This window comes from Castor canadensis, chromosome 2, assembly GCF_047511655.1.
Source record: "Castor canadensis chromosome 2, mCasCan1.hap1v2, whole genome shotgun sequence".
Classification (NCBI taxonomy): Eukaryota; Metazoa; Chordata; class Mammalia; order Rodentia; family Castoridae; genus Castor; species Castor canadensis.
Window position 1 is genome coordinate 76,009,422 of NC_133387.1, and position 16,892 is coordinate 76,026,313.

The window sequence follows — 16,892 nt, forward strand, 5'->3', positions numbered from 1 at the left end:
CACATTATTGGCATTATTTCTTAATTCAAATTTATTGAAATGTATATGGACAAAGTACATAAATGTTACACATACAACTCAATAAATTTTTCCAAATGTATACACTTCTGTAGCCACCACCCCAAGAAGATATAATAGATTTCCAACACATTAGACACCTTATTTTTGTTTCCCCTCAAGCAGTAATTATTCATTTTTAAATGCTTTCTTAAAAATCTTTACACACCCAGCTACTTGGGAGGTGAAGATTGGAAGGATCATGGTTGAAGAACATGATAGAGAGATCTCCCATCTCATTCATGACAGCCCATGCCTACGGTCTTAGCTACGTGGAATGCTGTATGTAGGTGATCACAGTCCAGGCTGGCCCCAGGCAAAGACATAAGACTCTGCCTAAAAAAAATAACCAAAAATAACCAAAAAGCAAAAAAGGATTGGAGGCATGGCTCAAGAGGTAATGTGCTTGCCCAACAAGTACAAGGGCCTGAGTTCAAACCCCAGTAACCACTAAATACTTAAAGAAAGAAAGAAATCTTTACTTGTTCACTTGTTTGTCTAGCATAATGGTGATGGTAGTTACTTTTGATTGTCAACTTGATTGGATTGAGAATTTCCAAGGAGATTAGTAAAGTACACTCTGAGTGTGTCTGTGAATACATTTCCAGAGAGGATTAACTAATGGGAAAAAAGACCCTCTCTAAATGTGTAGACGGCACAGTCTCATACTCTGGAGGCCCAGATGAAATAAAAGGGGGAAAGGAAAATAAACAGCCCTTCTTCCACATGCTTAGCCTCACCTCAGGCCTAAAGTAATGGGGCCAGGTGACTATGGACTGGAACTGTAAGCCAAAATAACATTTTCCCCCTTTAAGTTGTTTATGTCAGGAATTTTGTCAAGTAATGAGCAGAGCTCACTAATACAACAGCTAATAAAAAGTACAAATAACAGAAATGATTCAGAAAGCTACTTTTGGCTGGGTATAGTGGCATGCAACTATAATCCCAGCACTCTAGAGGTAGAAGGAGGACTGGAATTTCCAAGGCAGCCTGGACTACATAGCAGGACCCTACCCCCTGTCCCCCCAAAAATGCTACTCTTCATTTAAGGCCTATTTAATTTTATTCTGATTTCTTACTGAAGTCATCAATATAATCTATGGAAAATATTGTGTTAACCTTGTTTTGCATACAGTTGCAATTATTAGTGATTTCTTTTTTTATTCTAAAGGAAAAGGAATAAAATATAAAGAACATATACAGCTTCAAATATACCTGTTTTTCTCATATAGAAGTGGAATTCAAAGTATTGAGAATCAAGTCTTTGCCACTAGTGCCAAGCTGTCCCCTAAATGGGAGAAAATGCTACATGTATGTAATACAAGCAAAGGTCATCAACAATGACTCTTGTTATTAAAGAAATAATGCTTGTGAGAACAAAGTGTCAACTATACAACATATTGCTTCTTCAAAACTCATAGCTTTTAACATGGTAACAAATGTGCAATATGTTTTCACCAACATTTTATTGAGACTAGTGAAAGGAAAGCCAGGGAAAAGCCTGCTGTCTTTTCTTACTATATTTTAAGATGACATTTGCATTTTAAAACTTTTGAAACCTTTTCAATTGAATAAGTCTGACCAATTATTTAGCTTGGGTTCAGTAATCCTAGAGGTTCACAAAATTTGATATTATAAGATTTTCTTATATCCCTATGTACTTCTAGAGTTCTAAAAATCTATTTTAATGTTTTGCATTATTATTTACATGTAAAATTTAAAATCAACCATCATATTGAAGGTTGACACATTTAACTACATAATTTACTTTTTTCCTACTAGACTTCCATTACAAGTCAAGAGTCTTTGAACTTATGATTAGATTCCATAGCCTGAAGGTTATGAGTGTTTTTCCAGAAGGTTTTCAAGGGTTTTTTTTTTTCAATGTCCACCTCCTCCACTGGATTCAATTCAAAATTTTCTAATGGGAAGCATACTTTGAATAGCCTTGATTCCACATTTTAATATGTTGTTTTATTTTATTGCTCTTCCCTAACTAAGAGCACTTATAGCCAGCACATTTTTAAGTATTTTATATTTGGTAACATTTTCTTGGTTCTTTATTTCCTGTTGTAATGGGCTTTCAAATACTAAGCAAATTTACAGATTTCCAGAATAAACACATCTGTACAGGACAGCAAGATATTAGAAAGTTCCTGAAATTAAATAATACAATGTAAAATCTTCTTCAGTATCAATTTTTTGTATAGCATATGAGGAAGATTGCCAATAAGTTTATTTTATGAATGAAACCACTGTGTGGCAATAAAATACAAATAGTTTATTACCTATGCTTTTTTTTATTCTTAATCATGCTTGATTTGGGAATATCCAATTGCATTTATGTACAAGGAAATTGTGTCAGGAGCTGACCTATTGTTTTTAAAGTCAAAGGTTAATCTCACACAAAATAAATAACTTTCTTCTAGTTTATATATTTGTTTCAAATTGAATTAACAATAATAGTTTCAATAAATGGATGTGTTTAAAGTGTTTAACAAAAATGCTACATTTAAAGTTTAACCTCCTTAAGTAAATCCTGGGCCAGGTTTCTTCTATTTCTTCCATATTTTCTTGGAAAGGATATTAGGTCACATGTACTCCTACACACATACCTCAGTTATTCACCTTGATCTCCGTCTCTTCTTTCCATCTTCCTTTTTTTTTTTTATTACTAATCCAGGTTTCTTTCTCTTCCTTCCTCCCCACCCACTCAACCCAATCACCTCCTGAAATCCTCAGTTCTCCTCTTCGAAAGATTTTCAAAATTAGTACTTTCCCACACTTCCCTTCGGATCTACTTTGGTTTGCTTTATATCTCCTCAGAGACCACTTGCTCATGTTAGCTTCACGATCACTCCTAATGTTCACTTGCACCTACAGAAGTTCAGACCCAGCTTTGCTTCCCGCCTTTCCATTTCCCTTTCCCTAACAAAAACATTCCTTTGAAAGGTGCAGCTACGAATCCCAAAAAGCAATTTCAGTGAACCAAGGCAGTAAGAGGGCTTTGTAATTCAGGGAAATTTGCAAAACTTTGGTAACACTGGAATACATTCTAGTCAGTGCCTAGTTGATTGCATTTTCATTTGTAATGTAGAAGTTCTGCCAAGAAATTGAATCAAGCTTACTATGACAGCACACTATACCTATAATTCCAGGCTTTCACAGAGGCCTTCTGAATGGCCCCTGATAATTGTGATGTGGAGTTTGATGCTGAGTACACTTGTCTGTAGTCTCTACAAAGTATGCCATAATAAGAACAATAGAAAGCAATCCATTTAAAAGTAAAGAAATGACTATCACTTTCTAAACATTTTACAATTAGAATCACGAGGAAAATGTACTTGCAATAATTTAATACCTTTTTGAAAAGTGACTTCAGATCATCTCCACTAAAATTTCAAAGCAGCCTTTGTCTTTAAATGCTATATACTATTTTATTAATTTATACATTCATTTAATAATTATTTTCTGAATGCCTATTGTGGACCAAACACATTTTAACATAAGCTTAAAAAGTCTCAGTGGCACTTTACCATGGGCCATGCGATGAAACCAGTAGTAGCCAAAGTCAACTCCTAAGAAGGTTAAATACCAAGTCCATGGAGAATCCCAAGGCAAACTGAAGAGCCTATAGTTCTCCCAGATATAAACGTAACTGGTCACTTCAATGCTCCTAAAAAACAGACTGGAAAATAAAACACATAAGCAATGGTTATACCATATTTTAGATACACAATTATGTGAAACTATTTTAGATACTATTTAAAAATTAACATATTCATATGTAAAAATGAAATCCATGGTTCTACTTTGCTTCTTCCTGTACTTTCATGCATTTTACAAGCTCAATATTCATAATATCAAAATGAATCTCAGGATATTTCTGTTTTTTCATGGGCATATGGATGCAAGTTGCTTGCACTCTCAATTGCTTGAGATTTAGGAGGCATTCTTTTTTTTATGTCTCTTAAGATACTTTTCACAGAGCCCATACAAAGTAAATCTGATGAGATCTACAACTAAATTTTGGTGATTTTCCTTTCTAAATTTTAATGAAGAACACAGTAAGAATTATTTATAAAAGAAGTATAAAAGGCAGAAAAATATAGATAGTGTATTTTTCAGGGGCCTGCAAATCACCTTCTGCCTTTAAATATGTTGAGCCCATAAAATTTACCATGAGATTATGATTGCATCTTCCTAATTCTATTCCTTTTCCTCTATTTTATGTAAGTAATATAAACTTACATAGAAGATAGAGCTTTCAGAATGTTAAGGAAGAATTTTCCTCTAGAAATTGGATATGCAAATTTACTTAATAATTATTTTTAAAACCAAGATACTAGAATATGTCTTACTGCCTATTCTATCAAGCTTCTACAAATTCTAGTTCAATAATTTTCAAAAATATATATAGCATATTATTATAAAGTATAGTTTTTTTTCTTTTGAATTTTCTACAATCAAATTTAACATCAGATTCAAGCCAACCACTTATTCCATCACTTTTATAAACCTGATTGTTTACTTTTCTTTCTACATTTAGTATTAAAATGTAAAATGGATTGATGATTTTAATGAAGAAAGATTTAGTTACAAGTCACCAAAAAGTTTGTTGCTCAAAATTCTGAACGAATTCTTAAATATTATAATTTCAGATAAAAGTTAAAGAAGCAGCACAGATTATCACGATTCCTTATTTTATGGTATTCCTATTTTCAGAACCACTTTCCAAGAACTAGCATGGACTTGGGTCACCTAGTACCTGGGTTTAACTTTACTCTTGAGTTTCATTATGATATAATTTAAAATAACTTCAAATACTTTGAATTCTTAATGATTGTTGTTTAAGATGTAAATAAAACACGAGGCTATTTCAAATTATTATTAGTATGTAACACATATTAATATGTAACACATAAAATGCTTACTGCTTACCATTTTGAGAAAGACTATACATTATCACATCTTACAATTCAATTTCCAATTTGAGATTACATGGTAGAAAGTTTTATCCCTGAATGCAAGTCCTTAACCCAAGGGAATTACCCTTATTATAATTTCATCCTGAGCCATGCTCAAGATGCACCTGAATCCTATACCAAAGTGGCTTGCAGCCCTTCCATTGAACTTCTTCATGACATAGTCCTAAGATCAGGACTTTGCAAGTGTGCAAACTCTTTAACCATTTGAGGTGGCCAAGAGAGGTGTTTTGGGAAATGTAGGTAAAAGTCAGGCAAGCAGTCTAGGATGTCCACAGAAGTTCGTGAAGTCCCTCATGGGGAAGGACAAGCCATAGTTCCCACAGTGTTTTGGAAGCTCAAGGAATTCAGGAAATAGTCATTTAAAACTTGTCTTCCGACTTTTTAACAGGGATATTGATGAAGATAGGTAGAGGATAGAATATTTTTAATTTAAAGATTATCAGCTTAGTTGATAACTCACATGTTTTAGGTAAAGACTCTTAGCAGTGCCACCACTGAGATTAGGGTAGATTAATTCTTTGTTATATGAGGCTGTCCTGTGCAAACATTTACTCAAACTATGAAATATTAAAATTTTTCTCTATCATTTATTAATTCAATGTTATTCATATAATTCACTTTTAGGTCAACATTGTGAACAATATCAATTTTACATGGTTCACCCCAATGATTTCTGTAAAACAGGGATTCTTGACCTTTAAACTATTGCTATTTGAGCCAGATAATTCTATGTTATGAGGGCCTGTCCTGTACACTAGAGAATGTATGGTAACATCCACGTTATCTATCTACTAGACTCAGTATAACCACTTTCACTCCATTTGTAACCATCAGTAATGTCCTTAGATATTGCTAAATATTTCCCAGGGAGCGAAAGTATCCCCAATTCATGACCACTGCCTAAAAACAGCTGATCAGAAAGAAAAATTAAAGCTTAGAAAATTCAACAGAAAGTTGAAGTAATCTACAGGTTCATCTGTAAGTTTTAGTACATGATATCAAAGCATATTTCTCCACTGATTCATTCAGTCCTTTAACTAATTCATATTAGTAGCTTGATAAGTTTCAGGCACAGCACAGATACAAGGGCATATTGTTGAAAAGGGCAACCATAATTGCATGCTTCACAAGTCTTCTATCACCTCACTTTTTAAAATTGCTATCATCCTTGTCAGCTCCAGTGACAACTGGAATAGGCATTAAGATACAAGAACTCAATAAAAGAAAGAGGACCCTGAAAAACTTTAATTTATAAAACAAAGAGAATTTGTAATCAAATACTTTTTTACTTCCTGTACAGGTGCCAGGTCTTGAAGAGACACCCAATTTATTATTCTGTCAAATGACTTATTAGAGCTGACACAAATAAAACTGAAATATTCCTGACATACTACAGTCAAGCTTTTTTTTATTTTCACACTTTAACACAGAGCCAAACTTTCTTCAAGGTGAAATGAAAGAGGGGAGAAGCTATGGGAGTTGTATTCCCTGCCTTGTATCAGCAAGATGAATATGATCCTGTTCCATTTTAAATGTGAAGGAACAGGTCATGCAGTAACCACAACTAAAAACAATTCACCAAAATGATTCAGCTGGGAAATGATTATCAAGACCTGGAAAGCCCTCGATTGCAGGAAATAGCACCTACATTTTCAAAAATGTTCCCACCAGACCTTGAATCATAAACCATAGCTTCTTCCTCTTTCTTTTCCCAATTCCTCCACCTCACTTGCCACCCTGAAACCCTAGTGTATGACTCCACTTTGGAATTCAAACTTGAACTCTGTAAACCCCATCCTGTGGGAAGATGCATCTACAATTTATATGTATATACACAGCAAACTTACTTTATCACATAGGGATGTCTTGGGATTACAAATAGATCCCATTCATGCATTACGTTTGGATATGAGACAAAGAAAATGATGTAAATATAAAGAAACATTAGAAGAATCTGACCACCAACCTGTTTGCATATAGGCTTTTCTCCCCCTGTCCTGTTTCCTGTATGAATGCCTCCAAATAGAGTTTCCTCATGTTAGGAGTATATCTTTTGGCAAATGAAAGGTAGCCAATTTCTTTAACTACTAAAATGATTGGGTATTTTACCTAACATCTTCTCTCATTATTAGAAATGAGTCCTGTCAAAGTTCAGTTACTATAAAAATCTGGTAAGGTACTGACTTGCTATTTGGTACTGACTTTGTATATTTTTTAAAAAGTAATAAAGGTCATTCGTAACCTGGAGATTAAAAATAATTAACAAATTAAAAATAAATATAAGTTAGTGATTGAGAAATGCAAACATTGGTTTTCAAAGTCATGTCAACTTAAATCCATCCCTCATCAAGAATAGAAATATCACATTGGGTAAGTCATTCAACCTTTTAGTATCTCAGGTTTTAATTTAAGATGTGATAGTACTAGGCTGAATGGATCCTAAAAAGATATAGCTCTCAAATACTCTCATGCTCCAATCATAAAGAAAGTAAATAGAAATGAATGTAACACTCTCTTCACATCCTGGGAAAATGTCAAAGCAACTTACAGAGTAAGAAGAATTATAGACCCAGACTCCAAGGCATCTGCGAGTTTATGCTACTTAAGCACTATGACTATCGGTATGTGTACTGTCTGATTTGGCTAGATTATGCGAAAATAATGAAAAGAAATTAGACATTTTTATTTCTGGTAGTCTTGTTTTATAAGCCAGAAAATAAATCAGTGTTAAATGAGATCAACTAAAAATATCTTTTAATCTCCATGAAGTTGTAGATAAATAAATATATTGGATTATAAATATATACATATATAATTTTCTGAAAAATTTTGCTGTATAATTATTTCAAAATGCCTTAAAATTCACCTAAGAATTTGCACTGCCTGTGTGGATAGCTGCTGCCACTTTTGCTCCATCTAGTGGAATACTGATTTGCTCAGTAATAATGAGATAGATAATATAACTATCTTCTGTAAACAGAAAAAATCTACACTTCTATTTCTCACTGTAACATTACATCACATTTATAAAATAATCACCTAATTTAAATTTTTAAAAATGACCATAAAACCATAAAGTGTTATGTATCGCAATGAGGTAGAGTTTCTTGGAAAAAATTAATTTGCCATATTCTTTACAAGAAAATGTGTTATTCTATTGAATGAGCATGAAGCCCAAACTGGAAAGCAATGAAGCTTACATTCTGAGAGAAGGCTAGTCTCACAACAGTCTCTAAAGTTACACAATTAATAACAAAGACAAAGTTTATTTATAAGCTTCTAAAGTAAAGTTAAGAGGAAATGAGACATTCTTGCTAATAAATGTAACTACCAAAACTACAATTTTTAATTTTTTTTTCTGTATTGGGTGTTTTAGAATTATTTTCTGAGTGAAGAAGACATTTAATATTGATAACAAAGAATTATTTTTAACATTACTTAACATTACATTTGTCTCTTATTTTGGATAATCAAGACTGCCTATTAAAGTCATCCAAAATGATGTTGCCGAATGTTAGGTAGCATTGCCCCTGATGATGAAGGTTAGCGTAAAAACTCATAATCAATTTTCTTTATTCTCCAACCCCACCCTGAGGAGTGAAAAGCATTTCAAAGAAGTTTAATTTCCTCCTTTTTAAACTTTTTTTTTTTTGATGAGCTGAAATGTTTTTTTCAGGAGTGGAAAATTCCATTGCAGGCACAGCCTGTAAAAGCATGCATACGTATGGGTGAACGTTGCAGGTTTAGCTCCGTTGTAAAAATTGACAAGGTCCCATATGTATTAAAAGTGTAGTGTCCCCAACTTATTTGAAAATTTACCTACTTAAATTATCCCTCCAACCAATTGCAATTTGATTTATAATCTGCTGTTTCAACAGAATAAATGAACCCATTAAAAACAAACATAATGTAGATATTTATATCAGGAATAAAACTTCTCTAGGGAGGATGCAATTTATGGAAGCAGAAACATTGGAAGGAAGTAACAAATTGAGGTCCTGGGTTTCTAATGAAGGATTGGAAATTGAGCTCTGGTTACACAAGCAGGAAAAGAAGAAAGATGTTATTATTTTTCACTCATTAATATTTAAGTCAGTAGCTAGATATTTGTTAAATCAAGTTTAATTTTTGATGTATATATGCAAATAATTGATAGAAAAGCAGATTATCTGCATGATACATTGGGCTTAATATGATGAATAGAAATACCTGTTTATAACTTCAGGACTAGATTTTGGCTAGGAAGGCTGCCTACTGGATTTCAGAAGAGCAAAACAGATTCATAACTGCTTAGAATCTGGTCGTAGGACAGACAGACTTTAATTATACATTAGGGTCTGTTCAACAGACTAGTGAACAATATATAATCTTATCTCTATGGTTAATTTTTTTCCTTACATAAAGATTTGAAAGGTACAGCATGTGTCTTTTCTACAAATATGATAAGCTATTATTTTTTAAGATACTTCAAATTTTATGAAATCATGAAATTGAGTTCTTCAAAATAAATGTTTTTCCATTATGTACAAGTCGGGTGGGAAAACGTACTCGCTTTGATTTCCATTTCTTTTGTCAGAGACCACATGCCTATTTAGAATTATTATCCACACCATAGTTCTTTACTAATGGATAAACTAATGGTATTGTATTCTTTTCTTACAATCACATATTTTAAAGATGTGGCAATACCCTGTTGCTAGTGTAGAAAATAAAATTAGTCCCTTAGAGAGGATACGATCAATGCTGTGTTAACCTAACCCTCAGCTGTTAATGATTTGCACCAGGATTCCCCTTGATGCTGCGGCTTCAACTGAAATATTGTTTTAAGAGTTAACATTAAATTCTCCTCCACAATTTTTTTTTCTAAAAGGGGATTGAGTGGAATGGATTCTGTGAATCAGCTTTTCTTTTCTGTTTATACCTTTTTTGATAACAACACAATAAAAGAAAATATTTTAAAATGTCACTTTCTGGATAGTTTGCTTTGCTGGGATCTTTTGTATAAAAGGCAGTGAAAGCTGAAATCCTTTGCAAAATAAAATGAAACAAAAAACCTGTCTACATTTTGAAATTTAGAATTGCTCTTCACACCTACAAGAAAAAAAGAAGCTGTTTTCAGTTTCAATTTGCTGTTTTCAATAAAAATAAAGCTACAGAAAAATATTCTCCAAATTCAAGTTTGTAACCTTTTACCTTTCTCTCAAAGTGCAACAGAGTTAACAGTTTGTGTTAACTTAAGGAGTGTTATGAGTAATGGGTGAAGGAAAAGGACTTCATGTTCTATCCCTGAAGGACTGATTTGTTTTGTTTTGATTCTCTCTTTCTTACTCTCTTTCTCTCTCCCTGTCTTTCTCTCTCTCCATCCTCCCCATCCCCTAACTTTCTTCCTCCCTCTTTTCCTTCCTCTCTCCCTCTGTGTGTGTTTCTCTCCTTTATAGGCTGTATATTTTGTAATAGTATGTATTTGATTCTTGTTTTCCTGTTATAATTCTGTACATTTTTAAGTCACACTGCTGAGTAGAAATATTATACTAAATATAATATTTGAAAGAGTAAAAGAAATGCGAAAGCATTCATTTAACCTGATGTCACTCTAAACTCTTTAGAAATACATTCCAAATCAATTAAACATATAACCCACACTTGTACCTGCTGGGCATCAAGTGATTTTTACAGTTGATCAATTCTGTGATTTCCAAAAACCTAAACACTTAATGTTCTCAGAATGAGCTGTAGTAACCAACTGGACTTTTTTCAACAATCATATCTATATATCCCTAAGTTTAGCAAATGCAGTAATATTCACTTTTTTTGTGGTACTGAGGCTTGAACTCAGGGCCTTCACATTGAGCCACTCCACTGCCATGTTTTTGTGCAGAGTTTTTCAAGATAGGATCCCATGAACTATTTCCCTGGGCTGGCTTTGAACCATGACCCTCCTTATCTCTGCCTCCTGAGTAGCTAAGATTATAAATGTGAGCTACCAGTGCCCAACTAATATTCATTTCTGATTGAGGAAGCCATGTCTATGTTTTAAATTCTTACTTTAAGTAATCTGCAAAGTAGTTGGAAACAACTGGAGATGCTATCCTCCTCTGAATATGACTGAATATGATTGCAGCCTTACTGATAGTTATTAAGAGTCATTATTACTACCACTGCTACTGTTGCCTAACATGTTCCTAATAACCCACTTTTCTCAAAGCAACACTTGTTGATAGATTTGGAGGTTTACTTTCTACCTAAAATATATTATGAAATTGCATGAAAACATTTCACATTTTCTCAGGTATCTGCAAATTTTCATGTCATTTAAAAAAAAATCTACCTTAGTTTCCCACTGGTTGGTTCCTAGAAACATTCCAGAGAAATGAGCACTGGTCAGAAGTAAAGCTCTAAAAACAGTATAAGAAGGAAGGGTGGGAAGCTGAAATAAGAAAATTCCTCTGCTGCTCAAAGTGTAGACTTCTTAGAGACTCTTCCCTTCCCTCTGCCTCTGTACTTCCACCTACTGGATTTTCAGCTAGTACATCACAACTCACTCTCTAGAAAGTATGCCATTTATTCTTTATAATGTTTGGCCAGTTGATTGTTCAATTCCATCAGCAACATGGCACTATAAGAACAATACTATTTTTTTAATGTTGGCTACGTAGCAGACATCATTCCAGGCATATGAACTAAAGCTATGAGATAAGCACATTTCTCTCAAAGTTCATGCAACCAAGGAGGAAGAACTAGAGAAAAACAGGTGAGCATCCTGCCATATGATAACTCCATACCTGGGGTGAAGACAAATGTTGGTGAGACCAAACAAAAGGTTGGAAAACAGATAACACTTGCCGGAGTGTGTGAACTTACAAAATGAACTGGAGGTGGCCACATGGATGGCTTTCAAGGCAGAGTGAAATGCCTGTGGCACATGAGAAGTGCCAAGTAGCAAAGCATGATGCAATAAAGATAACAAAGGGACAGGAGAGTGGAGGGACCAAAATTAAGGATAGAAAGACTACTTACTCTGTAGTCCAGTAAAAGAATTTGTACTTTAGTCTTAGGGAAATGTGCAACCAGTGAAGGGTTTCTACTAGATCTATGTGATAAAAATCTTCAGCTGCAGATGGGGTCATAATAGAAGCAGGACTATGAGCATTTGTAGTATTATGCAGACTTGTGTGACCTGCCCTGAGGAATGTCTATAAATTTAACTGGGGTAAGATAAAATTTACAATAGATAACTAGACTGTAACTCAGGGCTAGGGCTATAGTAAGAAAAATGAAGTGCTCATTTTGGGTGTAAATTTTAAAGGGGTGACAAGAAACTCAGTAATTATGATAAATAATGCTTAGCCTAATATTTAAAAAATGCAAAAATACCAATGATGAACAAATAACAAAATTTTAAATGATGACAGGTAGTGAATTCATAAGTAATACATGTGGAAAACACTAATTCCCTATATAGTAGGTTCTCTCCCCTTCAGACTGGGAGAATTTTAGTTTTCTTATGCATTGTCCTTCGACCATCTAACTCACCTTGGAAGGCGAGACAGAACACCAGCTGATAGTGATGTTAAAGCATCATCCAAACGACCTGGTGGCTTCCCCTTGAGGATCCAACTGACCACTAATTCAAGCAGCATCAAAGAAATGAACAATGGAGTTGCCTGGAAAGGAAATTGCAGAGGAGAGGTGCTGATGATGTTATGTTCAATGTGAAACTCTTTGATTAGTTCTTTCACATCTGGTAGGCCCAACAGAAGATGGTATATATCCTATCCAATGGGCAAAGAAATTTACTTATTTTGGACATACCCTACATATGTGCTCAATTTCTACCACTCGATTTGAAAATGAAATGTATCTGTAAGTACAACCATGATAATTATTCCAGGAAAATAATTAAAATAATAAAAGAACATGTTCCAAGTTCTAGAAAACACATTGGAAGTAAGTTAAATAATCAGAAGTTTTCCATTTACTCATGAGTAAGCCAAATTCACTTTAAGAAGATTTCCTTACAGACAAATGCAATTCTAAATATTTGTGTTAGAATTACTAGAATTACTTCTGATAGTAGAAACATGATTTTCTTCTGAGAAAGTCTTAGAAAATAGGTAATTTTCCATGTTTGCTTAAAACACCATATTTCATCATTTGGTTTTTATTTTATTTTATATAGTAATGGGATCTTTTATGACTTCTCTAACATTGTATTTATTGGGCTTGTATTTCAATACACATAATAACAATTTATGCAGATATGAATAGAACAGTTTTCTTTAAAAATCAAAAAGAAAGAGCAATATCTAATCTTGAAAATGGTAAGGGCTTCACTGATTATGAGTTTTGAAGTTTTCTAAACTGAATTCCCAGGAACGTACTATCTGATGTCATTTTTTTTTTCTATTTATGGCCTGAATTAGTAAGTGTTGTAGGAACAACTTTCACAGGGTGGAGAACTTCAGTATTCAAGTTCTAATTCTGGATATTTCCACTTCCAATCACAGCCAGGAACCAGAAGAGAAAAGAGCCTCTGAACACTTGAGAGTTTCAAAGAAAACTTGGTTCAAGTTCAAATTTAGGAAGTCAGAATTGGACTGAGTCAAGCTTCATATCCTTCATTCTGCAGAACTACTCTACCAAATTAAAGAGGAAATACTTTCCTGGAGGTGGTGGACAAGTGAAACATTTTGAAACAAAACTGTTACAAAGTTTACTGATGTGGTATAACTACTTGACATTGAGTTTCCAACAGCTAAATTTGCAATGCCATCATGTCCAGGAAAACGTTTAAAATTTTTATAATATTCTAGAATGACATATAAAAGATATAAAGGAGGAAATTTATAGACAAAAAATGGCTATGGGTATTGTATGGAAATTCAATTCAAGTAGAAGTTCTACTTTTGTTTTATGTCTTTAAGAGACTAGATTGTTTTTATTAGAATGTAAAGTTTGAACAATGAAAGTGAACAAATCCTCAGGATATATTTACCTTACTTCTCATTAAGAAAAGAGCTTTCAATATAGTCTCACCTTCTTTACATAATCAGGCACTTCTTCTAGGGTTTGGAATGATGTTTCATTTGGCTTCATCATGTAAAACATCATTCGTACCCCCTGGGAAACTGAGACATCCTCTTGGGCTTCTGGGTTCTTCATTGCTGCCCTTCTCTGATTCCCAGCTGGAGTATATTTGTGCTTCAGTGGTTGAAGCCAGAGGCTGAACAAAGAGGACGAGCTGTGCTTTACAGAACAATCCTTTGTCAGAGAACAGCTAGAAACAAAGTTCCGAAGAGAGCACAGCCAAGAGCAGATTCTGTGTAGAAAGTCAAGTAAACACTAGGATCAAGAACAAGTTCAGAGGTCAGTGTGCACCATTCCAGAATGGGAGGTGTGGGGGAGGGAAAAGAGGGGTCACCCCAAATCAAAGAAACAAAAGATACAGCACAGTTTGACTGTAGTTGAATTAACTCACCAAAACAGAAAATATCTGTGGTTGTGCCTTAGAAAATGAAAGGGTAAAAAAAGAAATGTTGATAATGCAGGTCATAGTTCACTCTGAGAAAGTGGGTAGAAAGTCAAGAGTCAAATGACATGAGAAAAATTAGTTCTTTCCTTTCTGAATGTCACAATGTTTAATTTGCAGTCTTTTCTCTAGTAAAGAGACCAGGTACTCTACTTAGTAGCTTGAAAGACACTAAGCACTGAATGTCAGACTTTTTGCTGCCCACATATTTTTTGATCTAATGTGTAATCCAAATCATTTGCTACTTTTTGAATATTTGCAGATCAATTTGGGGTATTTCACTTATTGCATAATCTACCTTCCTTAATGAAAACTCAGCTAGTCATAACTTCTCTATTCTTCATAGCACTTAGGGGAACTCCCTGACTGAAGAAGCTGCCAAGAGGTTGCTGTGAGCTCTTACTCCTGTTTTTCAGAATGAGCTTAAGTGATTACAACTTTTAAGTAGCCTGTGAGGCATTTATTTTATGGTATCACCAGTAAGTTGGTTGTGTCTGCCAGAAAACCCTCAACCTTTTATCTGAAAGAGCTGTGATCATCTATAGCTACCAACTCTTCTTTGAAAAATGTTTACACAGATTTAAAGACACCATTAATATATAATTGTGTCATAAAAACCATAAAGATAGAACAAGAAAGTAAATTACCACCTAGATAACTGCTAACATTTTGTTACAATGTATTCCTAAAAGTCACCAGGCTCTACAAAGTTGGGCAATAAAAGCCACAGAGTTTATGAGAAAAATATGATTAGAAGGCAAAAATTTGCAACTTTAAAATTATCCACAAGAAAAAAGATCAGACTCTAAGAAAAAATAGTAGCTTGTATTATTAAGACATATATAAATACTACAATAAATACGTGTTTATATTGAAAAAGGCTAATTTTTTATGGAAGTAGATAGAAAATTTGCAGATTGTGAATCATTATGAACTGTTGGAAGTAGTATTATCTACAGTCTGACAGAAATCTGTAACTGGATACATGGATGTCATGGCTTGTGACACAGACAAACTAAGGATGTTTAAGGTATCTGTCCATGTACAAGTTCAGTGTTTAAGGCTTGTGTATGGTGAGTGTACATTCACACTTTGTATATTACTAAGTCATTCAGACTTAGTAGGTGCAATTTTTAAAGTTCAACAGGTGTTTTTCAGTGACAAAATTGCACAAGAGCAAAGATGGTATGCCCAAACTCTGTTTTAATATATTTATCATGATGGAGCAAATTTTTGTTTTAAAGCAAGTGTTCTATCATAATTGCCTATGCTTTCAGACTATTCCCATTATAGTTAAATACATGTGGATACAAATATTTAACAAGACTCATATTAGGCACAGTCTTTAAATATCTACTTTTTATTTTTCTTAAAATTACTAATGTGATACATGACATGAGAAAAATCTGAATAACACAGTTGCAAACGAGGTAAAAAGTGACAGTACCCCTAGCTCAACACACAACAATCCCTTCCTCCAGCTTCATGAGTACTCCTCTCTTTGTAGTGGGTATTTTGCTATGCCAGTTATTTTCCTACAAAGGATAGGTGCTATTATTGTCATATAAATATATTTAGAGTACATTTATGGTTTAATTTTTAAAATAGGCCATATTAACATAAGATTATAGCAACTTTTCCTTCATGAAGTTAGTATCTTATCAGGTACATTCTTCCATTCTGCCTATGGTTATTTATTCAGGATTTTTTTTTAAAACAGACTTCAGAATTGTGTGTGTGTGTGTGTGTGTGTGTGTGTGTGTATACAAACCAGGTAAATGAAATCATTTTAAATATTTAATGTACAGGAAATTGAATGTGAAGAATTAGTTACACAGGTGACAGAAGAAGGAAAAAGTCAAATAGCAATAAAAGAGGCTTAATATCTCTGGGAAGCCACTAGTATCCTTAAACTACAGAGACAAAGAAGAGATTATAAAGTTAGAACCAAGCAGCTGGTGTTGCTCAGAGAAAGCTGAAACCATGAATGGCCTGTCTAGCAGAAGCATGGCCCTCAGAGCAGACCTGATCAGTGTTAGAAACAGTACATAAGGCAGAGAGGGAAGTGAAAAAAGGACTACAGCTTTTCGCTGTTTCATACTCACCTGCCTCCTGAGAGGCTTATTAGGCTGAAGCAAGGGCCTGTTGGCAGAGAAGGTTGGGAAAAGAAACCAACAATGGGTTACCACTCAGTATATACAGCAGTGAAGGAAAAAGGAACGAATAGATATGAGATAAATGTCAGTCAAGGACCAGCTCACCATAATAATTGATTTCACTCTTGCTTTGCTGTTGTGCAATCAGTATAGTCTTCTGTT

General features: G+C 33.9%; 1 protein-coding gene across 7 annotated transcripts in view; it reads right to left on the bottom strand.

Annotated features, from left to right (window-relative positions):
• Positions 1-14,372, bottom strand: part of Agmo (alkylglycerol monooxygenase) — a 345,305-nt gene extending 330,933 nt beyond the window's left edge. For 5 of the 7 annotated variants that reach the window (XR_012445222.1, XM_074065070.1, XM_074065069.1 and 2 more), the window contains exons 1-3: positions 14,082-14,364; positions 12,579-12,709; positions 3,594-3,745 (exon numbers count right to left, since the gene is read on the bottom strand). Coding sequence is in view for 6 of the 7 variants with exons in the window: in XM_074065070.1 (XP_073921171.1) it covers positions 3,594-3,745; positions 12,579-12,709; positions 14,082-14,207 (409 nt within the window). In the remaining variant the exon portion in view is untranslated. Of the gene's footprint in view, positions 1-3,593; positions 3,746-12,578; positions 12,710-14,081 lie in introns of all 7 variants that reach the window. The other 2 variants (XM_074065067.1, XM_074065068.1) reach the window with 2 other exon arrangements.
• Positions 14,373-16,892: the final 2,520 nt, after the last annotated feature.